This window comes from Rana temporaria, chromosome 4 (genome assembly GCF_905171775.1).
Source record: "Rana temporaria chromosome 4, aRanTem1.1, whole genome shotgun sequence".
Classification (NCBI taxonomy): domain Eukaryota; kingdom Metazoa; phylum Chordata; class Amphibia; order Anura; family Ranidae; genus Rana; species Rana temporaria.
The window spans coordinates 300380493-300395908 of record NC_053492.1 but is presented as its reverse complement, the minus strand read 5'-3'; the positions used below and the strand labels follow the sequence as shown (position 1 = coordinate 300395908).

At 41.7% G+C, this 15416-nt stretch overlaps 1 protein-coding gene across 4 annotated transcripts in view; it reads left to right on the top strand.

The window, feature by feature from the left end:
- REPS1 (RALBP1 associated Eps domain containing 1) overlaps positions 1–15416 on the top strand; it is a 137495-nt gene that overhangs the window by 26143 nt on the left and 95936 nt on the right. For all 4 annotated transcript variants that reach the window (XM_040350535.1, XM_040350537.1, XM_040350534.1 and 1 more), the window contains exons 2-3: positions 9556–9679; positions 13622–13812. In XM_040350535.1, coding sequence (XP_040206469.1) covers positions 9556–9679; positions 13622–13812 — 315 coding nt within the window. The remainder of the gene's footprint in view (positions 1–9555; positions 9680–13621; positions 13813–15416) is intronic.

Genomic DNA, 15416 nt, shown 5'->3' with positions numbered 1-15416 from the left:
CTGTAGCTTAGTATAGGAGAATTTAGTTTGGTGGTAAGTTATGGTAATAGCAGTTGTGCACAACTGTGCTTGTTTGAAAATTTGTATGTAATTCCTGCTGAGTTCTTCTCACTTTCGATCTACCAATGGACTTTTGTTCAACTGCCATGTCTGTTAACTTGGTCAAAGCCTATAGGCTGCAGCGCTGATCTGTGTATTCTGACAGCGGGGGAGTCTCCTTGCTGTCAGCATACCATAGTGCAGCGGGGAGGATTGCCTCCTTTAAATTGAATGTGTAGATGGGACAATTGGTTCATATTTTTTTTTTTCAGCCCGCTGGCTGAATGGGTAACCAGGGCTGTGGAGTCGGTAGATAAATGTTCCGACTCCTCAGTTTTATGTACTTCCGACTCCGACTTCGACTCCTCTGTATTAATATGCAAATGTCTTTTATAGATTCCTTGAGGGAAAGAAACGCAACCTACCACAGGACTACTGGCTGGGAAGCCAACAGTCTACTGTATTGCACAGTTTAAGCAAAAGACAAACACAATGAAAACAAAGTTTTATTAATTTTTTTTTACTAAAGCGGGGGTTCACCCGTACATAAAACTTTTTCCCCCTAGATGGATGCTCATTTTGTCTAGGGGAATCGGCTAGTTGTTTTAAAATATGATCCGTACTTACCGTTTACGAGATGCATCTTCTCCGCCGCTTCCGGGTATGGGCTGCGGGACTGGGCGTTCCTATTTTGATTGACAGTCTTCCGAGAGGCTTCCGACGGTCGCATCCATCGCGTCACGATTTTCCGAAAGAAGCCGAACGTCGGTGCGCAGGCGCAGTATAGAGCCGCACCGACGTTCGGCTTCTTTCGGCTACTAGTGACGCGATGTATGCGACCGTCGGAAGCCTCTCGGAAGACTGTCAATCAAGAAGGAACGCCCGCTCCCGAAGACCCATACCCGGAAGCGACGGAGACGATGTATCTCGAAAACGGTAAGTACAGCTCATATTTTAAAACAACTAGCCGATTCCCCTAGACAAAACGAGCATCCATCTAAGGGGAAAAATTGTTTTATGGGTGAACTCCCGCTTTAATCAATCAAGTGGCTGGATAGTAGCAGCAGGCATAAACATCAGGAACAGGATCTTTACCAGTTCAAAAATACAAACCACATTATTTTGTTGTTTTAGAACAAAAACAAAACATAGGGCAGTGGGAGGATCCAGGAAGGGGCATTTATTCTAAAACATGATTTTCCTAGGAGAATCCCATAGTCATGTTTAAAGTTTAAGCTAACAATTGGAGTTTACAAGTTTTTATAGCCTTAGCTAAATGACAGCAGTTTTTCCAATGGTTTACAGCTTCAGTCTTGAACTATTGGCCCTCCATTCCCTTCACTTATACAAGTGTCTCACTCTCTAGTCCTGCAAAAAACATATTTATTTAATCCCTTATCAGTGAGAGGCTAGGTTACACATGGACGCTGCGTTCCCTGTAAAAGCAGAACACAACACTATGGAAAGTATAAGTATTGCAGCTCCTAATTGTGCGTTGCGTGCCATATAGTGAAGCACATGAAAAGCATGCTTCTTCACGGTCACTTAACGTGTTCGTTTTGCGGTTACGTGAGGCACTGCATGCATTGGTCTTTATTCTTACAGTAGAGAAGTCATTAATTATAACTTTTTGTGAATTGGGACATTTAAACTTGCTTTTTTTTTTTTTATTCCAATCTAAATTTAGTAGGAGTCGGAGTCGGTGCATTGTTTGCCGACTCCGACTCCAGGTACCCAAAATTTCCCCCGACTCCTCGACTCCGACTCCACAGCCCTGTGGGTAACACTGAACTTTGTATGGCCAGCTTTACTAAAAGACTTCCAGTCAGATCTGTGTGCATTAAGGTCTCTTGCAGCTTGAAAAAGCTCAGTACAGCTTATATATTTTTTTTTACTGAGCTTAAATACAGCCCATTAATTGTAATGGGCCTATACACACAGGCCCGTAAACATGCGCCGTGTGTTCAGTATAAAAATATAGAAAAATCTGCAGTTTTGGTTAGTAATTTACGCCTAATGCGTGCGTTTGCTCATATTCTTGTACATTTACATTGTCAGCACGAGAACAAGCTTCCACAAATGCGTGGAAATGTGCGTAAAAATTGCGCGAATGCAAAATACATAGAAAAAAGTCTGACAAAGTAGATGCTCAAACAGGAGTATCATGTGCAAGAGGCCGATCATAATGGATTCTGACTAAAGGCAGTGAAATGTAAATCTTCAAATTTAAAATTTTGGTACAGCAAGCACGTAAAAATGTATGCTGCATAAAATGACTCTAAAATACACAGTACAATCTTCATGCTGATTTTTTATTTTTATCTTTTTCCCCACCTAAGTTTGAGGTATACATTGATTTGTGTGTTTTCTCGTGTGATGTCTGAGCAATATTTGCATTTTGATGTCACTTAGCATTAAAATATATCCTTGGCTAAAACACATTTGGCATTAATTATGGGCAAGGATTATATGAGTACATCTGTCAAGCATGTTGTCTTAGGTGGAGTGACGCTAAGGCATATCAAGTGGGGAAACTTGCCTGGTTGCTTCTATTAGCGCTGTTTATAGCATAGTAGCTATCATGACTAACAGCCTAAATTATTAGCTGTTAAACCTAGCAGGTACAATAAATGTGTAACCACATTCTAAAGACTACAAACATGATAATGTAAAACAAGTTTCTATTTATTCTGTTCCTTGAGACCCCTTTCACTAGGGGTGCTCATCTTCACTGACCTCACGATTCGATTAAGATTATCATGTCAACGATTCGATTCTGCGATGCATCACGATTGCAGCGCAAGTGCGCATGGCTTTCATCAAAAAAAAATTGTTCTTAAGAAAAAAAAAAAACGCACACAATAACACTTCCTGCATGTAGCAAAGTCTAAACACCGCAGACAACTTAAAGGGGATGTAAAGGTTCGTCTTTTATTTTCTAAATAGCTAGTGCATTGTTGGTTCACTTACCTTTTTCCTTCGATTTGATTTCTTTGTTTGAATTTCTCACTTTCTGTTTCTCCTCAGTAAGCTTTCCACCATCATCTGAGCGGTGGAAAGTCATTTAGAACAGCTTACTGAACACCTTACTGAGGAGGAACAGGAAGTGAGAAATTCAGACAAAGTAAACAAAGAAAAAAAACATTAAGAAGGGAAATTGAAGGAAAAGGTAAGTGAACCAACAATGCACTAGCTTAAAGGAACCTATTTAGAAAATAAAAAACAAACCTTTACAACCCCTTTAAAGGAGATGGTCAGAGACTGCGGACATGCTACAGGAGATGGTCTATATTTCTCCTCCATACAGCCCAGTCCCTGCCTTCAGTGACAATGACTTATCACAGGTGACGGTACATCAGATTCCACTACATGCCTGTACCCTATGTCCCCGGATCACAGCACCCCCCTCCTCCTCTGTACTTACATGCTGCTCTGCGCACAGAGGATGATTGGAGGGAACTTACTTGTGTCATTGCAGCCTTGTAATGAGATGGACGATCTGCCTGCTCACGATCCCCGATCCCCCGATCTCCATTCCAGCTCTCGTCCATTCGCTCGTCAGCAGGGAATTCTCAGTGTTTGTATATGCCTCGCTAATGTGACTGACTGCCCGGCCCGCCTCTCTCCTCTCTCCACTCTGCTCTCACGTCTCACGTCTGTCCTGACGTCAGCCACTCCCGCCTTTCTACTGATCTGATAGTCAGTGGGCAGGGCTGACGCCAGGAGAGACGTGAGAGCAGAGTGGAGAGAGGCGGGCCGGGCAGTCGGTCACATTAGTGTGGCATATTCAAACACTACCCTCCCGCCTTTCTACTGATCTCATAGTTAGTGGGCGGGGCTGACGCCAGGAGAGACGTGAGACGTAAGAGGAGAGAGGCGGGCTGGGCAGTCACATGAGCGCGCCATATACAAACGAACACTGAAAAACAAGGTTACATCTGAACGGCGCGCTCTCCCGAGAGGGGCGGGGCTAAACATAGATTATTACAGTCGCATGCATCGGTGCCGCATCAGGGACACCCGAATCACGATACAGTGATTAAATTTGACACCACTACCTTTTACGCTGAGGTGATTTTCAGGTGTTTTAGCGCTAAAAATGACACCTGAAAAGCACCTCTCATGTCTTCCTAGTGTAAAAGCCTGTGTGCTTTACCACTGGGGTGGTGCGCTTGCTGAACCTTCTGAGCAGCATCTTTGGGGCAGTTTGACACCTCATTGAAATGAATGGGCCGCGATGCTTAAGTGCCTGGAAAGCGTTTCGGCAGCTCCGCTACACAGGAAATTTTAACCCTTTCTTCGGCCACAGGCGGGGTTAAAAGCACCCCGCTAGCGGCTGAAAATCACAGCTAAAACGACAGTAAAGCGCTAAAAATATTGGCGATTTGCCGTCGACGCCTGCCGCTTTCAGTGTGACTGTATAGCAGACACTGATGAGACGGTCTCATTGAGACCTCTCTGACTTGTTCTCCTCTAAGTTTTTTTTTTTTTTTTTGTGCCCGCTACAAATTATCCATCCTTCCCCTTCAGGTTGTGTGGCTAGAGCAGTTTTGGTCTGGGGGTTATAGTGCAATAGGAGAATTCTGGAAAGATACCCAGAAGACTTGGGTTGACGTTAGGTTAAGCAACCACTTTCACATGAGGACATCATGGAAGGGAAGTGTCCTATAAATAAATATGATTGGGCGTTCTCTGTCAGTAAGATAGAGGTCATTGCACCCAAAGTCATGTTTGAGGTAAAGATCCGGAGCCTGGTGGACAAAGTTACCCTCTGTTTTTTTGTTTTTTAATCTCAAATATAATCATGGAGACATGGGTGTTTCCATTGCTGTTGTCTTTGCTATTAGGTTAAATAAAATAAATAAAACGATGATCATCTTGTACCACGTCAAGGTGCAGACCTGGGAACAAGCTCAGAATTTTTTTTTTTTTTTAACGTATTCTATTCTCGCTACACGTTTGCCCCTGGCGTGTATGTAGCTCAACATACAGATTAAACCTTGCATCCTAAATACCAGACTGTCTGTAACTTTGGATCTTTATTAAGATGAACAGGTGGTCGCCTATAAATAATGGTGAAACTAGAGCTAGAATTATATGAACACAAACAAATGTCTACTAAGCATATAGATAAACAGTCTTAATCATACCAGCGATGCTGTCCCAGGAGGATCAAGACTTGGGAAACATGTGGTGCAGGCTTAGCTGACTCCATGTGGACTGTCCAGTGGAAAGGAGATGAAAAAGTGGTGATAAGAAGTGAAGACAGTTTTCAATAACAGGACAGGAAATGTACATTACCATAGAACAATATTTGAATTGCAAGTCCTGAAGATATTGCTGTATCTCCTTGTAGGCCAAAGGCATGACACGTATAGTCAAAACTTTTCTTTCTCATCCATTGAAGGACACACTAATTCTGAGACTGTCAAGTTTTTCTACAGGAGAAAGACACTGGCAACAAAGTCATGCCGCACATCTTCAGCTCTGCTTTTCCTTTTCATCTGGAAGATTTTTTTTCTATCAACTCTTCTGGTAGAGTTAATGCTGAAAAAGGTTAAACCTGGAAGTCTGACAGTGAACACAGATTGCTACAGGATACATTTTCATAAAACATCTGAGACAGCCCTGAATTTTTGGAAATTTCTAGCCCTCTACATCTGCTTGTAGGTTTACGCCAGATATGGAAATCCTGGAAAGTGTTTTTTTTTTTTTTTTTTCTTTTTCCGTTAGCCAAACATCGCAGATTTCTACTTCATTATCTATGTTGGTGTTCTGTCTGTGACAGCCCTGTGGTTGACAGTGACTACCATTCTGTGTTCCAGATCACACAGAACTATACTGTTCAGGTCAGGCCATTATGTCTGGGGATTTCCTATGGAGGTATTGGTAAAATCAGTCTGTATATGAAGCATTGCATGCTTGTTATACTCACTGTGGAACGTAAGGGGTTAATCCTCTGCATTGTGTAAAAAGGCTGTTTTTTTATCCTGTATGCACAGATCCTCCCCTCCCTGCACTGTTGATCTGGGGAAGGCCAGCTAACGCAGGCAGGGTAGCCGACCTGCACATGCTCAGTCTTTTATGCTTGAGAGAACATTTACTTCTTGATCAGAGCTAGCCAGGTCACATGATATTGACATCACACATGTGAGCGTGTATACAGGCTGCAGTGGAATTTTCCTCCTTCCTGAACTCTCAGCACTGGAGAAACTGTGTGCAGTTTATCATATAACGCGGTATACTGATCATTCAAAAAGGTATATAGTGGCAGTATTTTATTGTAATAAGATGATTTATAAGCTGTGGGGGCAGATGAACTATTTTCTTATTATTGGGTTTAGTAACACTGTAATTCACCTTTTATTTAGGATTGCTTATGTACTTTGCACATTGGGCAAATGACAGCTGGTAAATGATGCATCAGCATTTACTTCGGTGCTTGACAAATTTGCTATATATATATATATATATATTTCTCCGGGAAAAAAAAAAAGTTGAGACAGTTTTTCTTTTGCCCCACCAAGTAACACCAGAGCCAGAAAGAATGACAGGAAGAACCTCTTATCAGGGGAAACTCATTATGCCGATTGTCCTCTGCAATTTTTCAGCAGAGGTAAGCAGCTGAACTAAAGGTTGTGTGTGTGTGGTTTTATTTTAGATTTTAGAGGGTATCTCTGCCTTTTTACACCTAAAATAAAAATAGACTTTGACTCCTCACTGCTGCCATCCCCTGTGCGCATATCTGTTTTGTGTAACAGCATCCACCGCTGGGCCACCCACCATCGCTGCTGTGCACTTTAAACATCTGTACACAGCTCTGGAAGCTGTGTAGAAGCATAATCTTTGCAAGACTCCTGCCCATTGGTTAGCCTGGTCATGTCTCTCCTTTCTTCTGGGTTTAAAGAGACTATGCCTCTACACAACTTCCAGGCCTGTGTACGGATGTTTTAAATGTACAGAGATGTATACCGGCAACTGTGGGCAGAGCAGCTGTTTATGCTGCACAGGACAAATAAGTGCACATGAGATGGCAGCAGTGAGGAGGCTGTTAATAAGGTCTAAATGGTACCAACATTAAATGACCTGACAAAAGCCCAGGCGCCAGGATGCAATTTCTAGTCCCCATGGCGACCTGATATTTGTCAGACCCTGATTTACCTGCACATGCTCTTACCAAATGTTTGCATTTAGTGAAATGCACTATATGCACATTCAAAGGTACTAGCTGATGCAGAAGCCATATATGTTCACAAGCAGCTGGTCGTGTACAGCTTTTCACTTGTATGGACAGCTGTATGCAGCATCAGGGCTCCCCAAAAGCAGGAATAGCGTTGTAAATTTTACGTTGCAGAACTCCAATACGTAAATGCCTGTGTGTTAAGGCCTAACAGAGCAAATAAACTTCTTTTGACATACCTGAACATACATTCCAGTGTAGTAATTTTTATTACAGATCATTTTAAAGTACATCTGAACATTCTAAATCTTTTAACTTGCTCAAGTTAGAAGTGCGCGCCCTCCCCAATCCCTTTTCCATGTAGCTCCTTTCTCATTGGGTGAACTACATGTAACTGCCTTTTTATGTGGTGGGACTGTTCTGGAATAGCCACCCAATGCAGTCTGACTGCATCTAATGTGAATGGGCCCTAAGGCCTCTAACACCGTATTTGCGCGGTGGTCTTACAAGCGCACTTTTTGGGGGAAAAAATACACTTTTTTTTTTTTTATAAAAAAATATGACACCAGTAAAGTTGGCCCAATATTTTTTTTTTTTTTTTTTTATACTGTGAAAGATATTGTTACGCCGAGTAAATTGATACCCAACATGTTATGCTTCAAAATTGCATCCGCTCGTGGAATGGCGGCAAACTTTTTCCCTTTAAAATCTCCATAGGAGACGTTTAAATAAATTCTACAGGTTGCATGTTTTGAGTTAGAGGAGGTCTAGGGCTAGAATTCTTGTTCTCGCTCTACCAATCGCTGTGATACCTCACGTGTGGTTTGAACACCGCTTTCATATGCGGGCGCTACTCACGTATGCGTTCACTTCTGCGAGCAAGCTCAGCGGGATGGGGTACGTTCCTGGCTCCTAGCTGGCTCCTAGATTCCAAGCAATTTTATCAAGCCCTGGCTTAAACATACATCACGATGCACCCTACTGTTGGCTCACTACAGCTGCCTACACACTGCTGCAGTTTAATGTGAGGGCAGTGTGAAAAGGCCTGAAGACTAATTTTTCCACTTAGTAGTCAGTTTGATAAAAATTGCTGCTGAGGCCTATGTTAATATTTTCAGAACAGAAGTAATTTGGGTAATGTAGGGAAAGAGAGACCACTTCAACCTTTTACAGGGAGGGGGAATGTCTTCTTACTAATTGGAGGCAGTTGCATACATTTCCTGGACCACAATTTTATTACAATTTTGTCATTTTGTGTATTGTATAAAATTCAGGGCAAAAAAACTAACTAGGCTTACCTTATAACACCTTTGTAATATCTGTAAAACTGCATATCCAGGCAGGTTGACATTGTTTTCCCCACTGTATGCTCCAGTACAGTTTCTTTCTACTCTAGAGTGGACAGAGAAGAAACCTCACCACAATGAGCTCTCTCCTATACGATCGTCAAAAGAAAAGCTTTAAGAGCCAACAGCTTATATAACGGGCATCTCACTGGACAAAAGCTTTAAGCACAGTTTAACAGTGGCCATACTTTTTTAATATTGGAACAATATTGGGCTTAAAATCATGAAGTGGCAAGCAAAGTCTCCAGATTGTGTGGTTAGTTAGGATTTACCAGGAAAAAAGAGTAAAGGCAAAGCCATTTACAAATGCAACATTTTGGGCAAATCTTTTTGCAACATTGTGAAGAATTTTGCAAAAGGTGCCTCTTTTGATGAAACTATTCCATAATGCATGTACGTCAGAAGCGAAAAAAGATGTCTATGTGTAAAATCTTAAATTCTCTCTAGTGAGATTACATATGGCTGAGGATTTGTAGAATGAGTTTTCATTCTACTCTCACTATATCCTATCAGGCTGCAGCACCCCTGGCTCTGTCTGGACAGTGCTGAATGGCCTTGTGCTGATCACATGCACCCTCCCAAGGTAAACAAATCTCTGTAGCAAAACACACCAAACTGAGCATGTGCAGAGTGACTCCAAAGGCTTCGTCTTATCAGGAGATGGATTAAGGACAGTAGAGGAGGCGGATCAGAGAGGACAAGATCAAACTGCCTTTTTACACCATGCAAAGGATTATCCCCTAAGGTTTCACAGTGAGTATAACCAGAATGCTTTACTGCATATACAGACTGATTTTACTGTTGTGGGTTTAGTAACACTTTTTGTAAGCCTATTCCTTTGCTTTAAAAATCTTGTAGGCTAAGCAAATTTTTGTATCCACTTGTCTAGATCATGACTTCATACAGGTGTTGGCTCTGTTGGTGAATAAAATCAGAAGTTGGTTCAGGACTTCTTGTGAATTTGACCAGCTGTTTTCAAATATTTTTCAGATAATGGAACTGTGCGGCGCAACAAGGCTTGGCTATTTTGGAAGAAGTCAGTTTTACATTGCATTGAAACTTGTGGCAGTAGCACAGTCTGGTTTACCTCTGCGGGTTGAAAGTTTAAACACTGGTAAGTAGAGCATGGATATTTGGACATCATATGTCTAGCTACCTGATTCAAGACAAAGGTGTCCATTTATGAAGCAGGGAAAAATATCCAGTGCTCCATTCTCTGGCATTCACAGAGTAGATCATTCTCTGGGTGCCAGTTTATGAAGCCGTGTAGATCGCTTCTCCTTTTATGAAGTGAAGCGATCTACAAATGCTTCAAAACAGTGGAGAACGCCCGCAAATACTGGAATCTTGCGAGACTTAACAAGATTGCAGCACCAGAAACTTGGCAAAACACCGGAGGTGTCCGTTTTTAATAGAGCAAGACAAAGGCATAATCGCCTAGTATGCTATTATAGTATCGCTGATTATGTATTACTTGCCTCAGAACGAAGCCCCCGCATCAGTCCACGTCTCCCCCTCCGGCCGCCGACATGTTCCGGAGTGACTTCCAGGTATCGCCGCTGTGATTGGTCGGAGCGGTGATGCTGTCACTCTGCGCATGCGCACAAAAAACGGCATATGCTGGGGAAGAAACAGCATGGAGTTTAGTTTCTTCCCAGCGCATGTGCCGTTTATTTCCAGTGGACTACAAGTGAAATATCTCCTAAACGGCGCACGTTTAGGAGATATTTCCACTACCTATAGGTAAGCCTTATTCTAGGCTTACCTATAGGTAGAAGTCCAAAAAGTGGGTTTATCTATCTATCTAAATTATCACTGCTCAGTACATGGACAGACGGCCCACCTCATGTTTTTTTTTTTTTTTTTAAATGGCCCCCCTACATAATATATAGATGGAGAGAGATATATATCAGGGGGACATGGTTTCTTGGGGGGGGGGGGGGGGGGGTCTGATCGAGGTAGAAGGAAGTTGATAATCTTCCTCCATTCCCCCTCAGATCCCCCCGAGATTCTCTCTTCACTCTCCGATTCTCCACCTCTAAGCTGGTGAATCGGGGAGTGTGAATTCTGACACAGATCGCCAGTGAAGTGCTGAGATTGCAGCTTCATAAACTGTCCGTTTCTGTGTCAGACAATGACAGCTTCTCTGTGTGCTGAGATGATCAGAGAAAACATGTTCTCCCTGATCATCTGTTTCATAAACCGTTTATGAGCTGAGATCAGCGGCGTTCCTTGGGATCACTGCTGTTCAGTTTCATAAATGGGACACCCAATCTTTTGATGGTGCAGTAATAAACTTATGACAAACTACATGAAATGTTTTCTTTAAAGCTTGGGTATTCTGAGTATATCTCATATGTGCTATTAAGGTTTAAAAAAATAGAAAGCTTATAGGACACCTGTTCATGAAGATGACCTTTTTTTCCATATCTGTGGGGAAATGTGCTGTTCATATCAGACAATAATGCATTTTATGTGAAAAGGTTCTTTCCTTTGAGCAGATTGCTACTATCGGCTTGTACGAACACAGGGACAACGTTTTTCTGTCTTACACTAAAGGCGGCTCATCGTATGTATTTAATTATATGTCCATGTTTACCTCTGTAGCTTTTTTTTGTCCAATGGATAAAACATGTCTAAAATCTAAATATTTAATTTGTAAAAAATCGGTTTCCTGTAACGCTGCCTTTCTGTTGTAAATAAGCTGGGCAGCAGCTGTTGTATTAAAAAAAAAAATATATATATTTTCTATCCCTGTTGTATACTGTTTGCCCGCACAATTTTAACAGTGACTGATTTTAAAGAATTTAAAGGGGGTCGTAAAGGTTTGTGTGTTTTTTCACCTTAATGCATCCTATGCCGCCCCGTTTTACTTACCTGAGCCAGTTCGCCTGCTCTGCAGGTCCCTTGGTGTCCTCTCCTGCACGGAGTTTCGGCGTTGATTGGATAGATTGATGGCAGCGCAGCCATTGGCTTCCAATGCTGTCAATCAAATCCAATGAGGCGGCCGAGTCATACACGGGGTATGGACACAGACTGTATGACAAGGCAGCACGTCCACAAGGTAACCCCCTCGGGAGAGAGCTTCCCAGAGGGGGGGTTAGCTATTGTGGGGAGGAGCCGCAAGAGCTGCCGTGGGACCCCAGAACAGGAGGATCGGTAAGTATGATATGTTTGTTATTTTAAAAAAAAATTATCCTTTTACAACCCCTTTTAACCACTTAAGGACCGCCTAACGCGATATATGTCGTCAAAATGGAACGGCTGGGCACAGGTACGTTGCCCTTTAAGTGCCCAGCCATGGGTCGCACGTGCTGCCGGCGCGCTCGCGACCTGGTCCGAAGCTCCGTGACCGTGCCTGCGGGACCCGATCGCCGCCGGTGTCCCGCGATCGGGTCACAGGAGCTGAAGAACGGGGAGAGGTGAGTGTAGACACACCTTCTCCGTTCTCTGTGGCTTGTCACTGATCGTCTGTTCCCTGTTCTAGGGAACGACGATCAGTGACGTCACACGTCCAGCCACGCCCCCCTACAGTAAGAATCACTCCCTTAGGGCACCCTTAACCCCTTAGCGACCCCTAGTGGTTAACCCCTTCACTGCCATTGTAATTTTCACAGTAATCAGTGCATTTTTATAGCACTTTTCGCTGGTCCCAAAAATGCATCAAAAGTGTCCGATGTGTCCGCCATAATGTTGCAGTCATGGAAAAAAAACGCTGATCGCCGCCGTTACTAGTAAAAAATAAATAAAAAATTAATAAAAATGCCATAAAACTATCCCCTTTTTTGTAAATGCTATAACTTTTGCGCAAACCGATCAATAAATGCTTATTGCGATTTTTTTTTTTTTTGATTTTTTGATTTTTTTACCAAAAAATGTAGAAGAATACATATCGGCTTAAACTGAGGGGAAAAAATTATTTTTTTTAATATATATTTTTGGGGGATATTTATTCTAGCAAAAAAAATTAAAAAATATTGCATTTTTTTTTTTTTTTTAATTGTCGCTCTATTTTTGTTTATAGCGCAAAAAATAAAAACCGCAGAGGTGATCAAATACCACCAAAAAAATTACGCCAATTTTGTTTGGGAGCCACGTCGCACGACTGCGCAATTGTCAGTTAAATCAACATAATGCCAAATCGCAAAAAGGGGCCAGGGTCTTAAGTGGTTAAGGTTTAATTGTTTTTTCTTTGTGTGCATTGAAATTTTACAGAACAAATAAACTGCTTCTAATTTAAAGCGGTAGTAAACCGCAGGTGGTTTAAAGGGGGACATTTTATTTTTTCGTGCAAGGCAATGTCATATTAATGCTAATGTATGCATCGTATACTAGCACAATATGAGAAACTTGTCATGGAACGAAGCCCTCCAGCGCCGCAATGTCACTGCTGAAAGGGCTGACATCTTTCCCTGGCTGTTTACGGCACCAGGTCTGAAGGTCCGGCACTGTAAGCCAAACCTTTAGAGCACATGCGCCAGTGATGTCATCGGCTGCATTAACTCTGATTATCTCCTAAACTGTGTAAGTTTAGGAGATATTCACAGTACCTACAGGCAGGGCTTTTTTTCAGGGGGAACTTGGGGGAACTGAGTTCCACCACCTCTGGCTCAGACCCTTTGGTGCCTGCTCACCACAATCACTTGTAAACACAGAAGTCTGGTTTCTGTGTGTACAAGTCACAGCTCTGCACTCTGTATGTAATGCAGTCCTGGTATTTAACACTGCTTTAAGACCTTTCTACTGTTTGTGAAATCTGAACAGGGTCGTGGTTGGGTTCCTGCACCTATTTTTTGAGAAAAAAAGCTCTGCCTACAGGTAAGGCTTTATAGCCTTACCTGTAGGTACAAGTCATGTAACCTCTTTAATTAAGAGCTTAGTACCTCTTTAAGAGTTTGACATTGGTTTCTGTTGGCTTTTTACTTACTGTACTAGTGAATATTTTATATTTGTCTTTTTTATTGTCTTCTTACCCAATTGTAAATTGTACATTAATTTAGAATGTGTAATTTTACGTACTTTGGTCAAATGTTTTTAACAATCCTGTCTTCTATAGTAAAAGATCTACCCCTGCCAAGATTTTTGGTGTCTAAAAATGAACAAGATTCAAGACATCCAGTTGCCCACGGTGCAGATGGAGACAACTCTTACTCAGGGGTTATTCCACCTCCGCCTGGAAGAACACAAGTCAAAAAAGGTTCTGTTAGTCACGATGTGATTCAGACACGTGGTTCAGCAGAACAGCAGGTAATGTGAAGTTTTTAGTGATCTATTAGTCATTCAAGTGGCATTCTAATAATCAAATGGGATTTGATATTTTCTTGTCTTGTTAAACTTTATTCAAGTATATATGTACTCTATAAGTGACGGTACTGAGGTGTCACTAAAATACTTTAAGTTAGGTTTTCAGTTTTAAATGATCATCTTCGGAGCAATTTTCCTTTTAAATATTGAATAATGTTTTTGTTCATTAAGGAACTCTAATCTGAGACAGTTGGAGTATACAGCTGCCTACAGGAAGATTTTTGATGCTGGCAAAAAAAAAAAACGCTCCTGCTCCCAACATGCTTTTTCGTTTTTTGCTAGTGAGGAGAATGGACAGTTTCTTTATTGAGAAGTTTTTTTTTTTTTTACTGTCCATTTCAATTTCTTATTTTTTATTTTTTTAGTCAAGCTATCTTTTTCTTCAATCAAGATATTGTCTATATGATTTGGATCTTGTACCTGGCTCTCGCTAGACTGAAGATTGCGTATTCTGGCTGGAACATGTCCTTTAGGCACTAGGCTTTTGCCAGTGATGTTTTCCAGACTTTCACATACTGTTACTCGCAGAATGCTTTCCAGGTACAGGACCATGGCACAGCCTCTTGTGTGACCCACTTCCTGAGAACTTTTTATGAGTCATTTGGGCTAAACCCTTAATGGATGACTTTGTTCCTCAGGAGCCTCAGTCAGCTGAAATGGCTCCCAGACTAACACATTCCATATTGACTCTTATTAATGTTGTATAGCATTGTAAGTTGTGATTAAAATGGAGAAGCCTGTAGCTTTCACTAGTGCTGTGTTCAGCCTAATCTCCCTGAAGGGCCCAAGTTCAACAATTTACTAGTACACTCCTTACTTTAACCTGTTCTGTGCAAAGACTGATACATGCCTGACAAGTTATTTACATCTCCCAAATGCTTTGCAGACCAATAGCCATTTCATGAGTATTTTCATCCTCAAAAGTAGGCTGTTCCCACTGTGGATCTGGGGATATCCTGGTTTTAACAAAATACTGTCTGTACCTCCTTAAAATGCTCTAGTTTTTGGGGATCCCAGTGGTAAATGTTTGAAAACTTTTCCAAATTTGTATTTTCACTAGCAAACTCTGCTGTGCAACCTGATTTAGCTAGATTGTCAGCCTTCAGACCGTAGGGGATTGGGATTGATACAGTGGGCGTGTTTAAATGGACAAACGCCTGTAAACAAGAGCATTTGGCGCTTGACATGCCTCTAAACTCTTCTGAACCCATTTTTTTGCGTTCCAAAAAAGTCACTAAACTGCCTAGAAATGACACTAAACGACCCTGTGTACATGTACTGGTAAGATAACATAGAGGAGAGTTCGGGGGCAGTTGAAAAAAATGCCCAACTGCTCCTTTTACCAGCAGCAGTGTACATGAGGCCTTGGTTGTAGAGAGCTTTAGAGCTTTTAGCTTCAGCCCTACATTGTGTTGATTGTTTGTCTCCTGTCTTTTAATATAAGAAAATCTGTGAGTAAAATGTTGATCTGCAGTATAGCTATGTAAAAAATGTGTGTTACAAATGCCTTTTAATGGCAAACATCTTTTTGGTGCTTTGCTCGACTG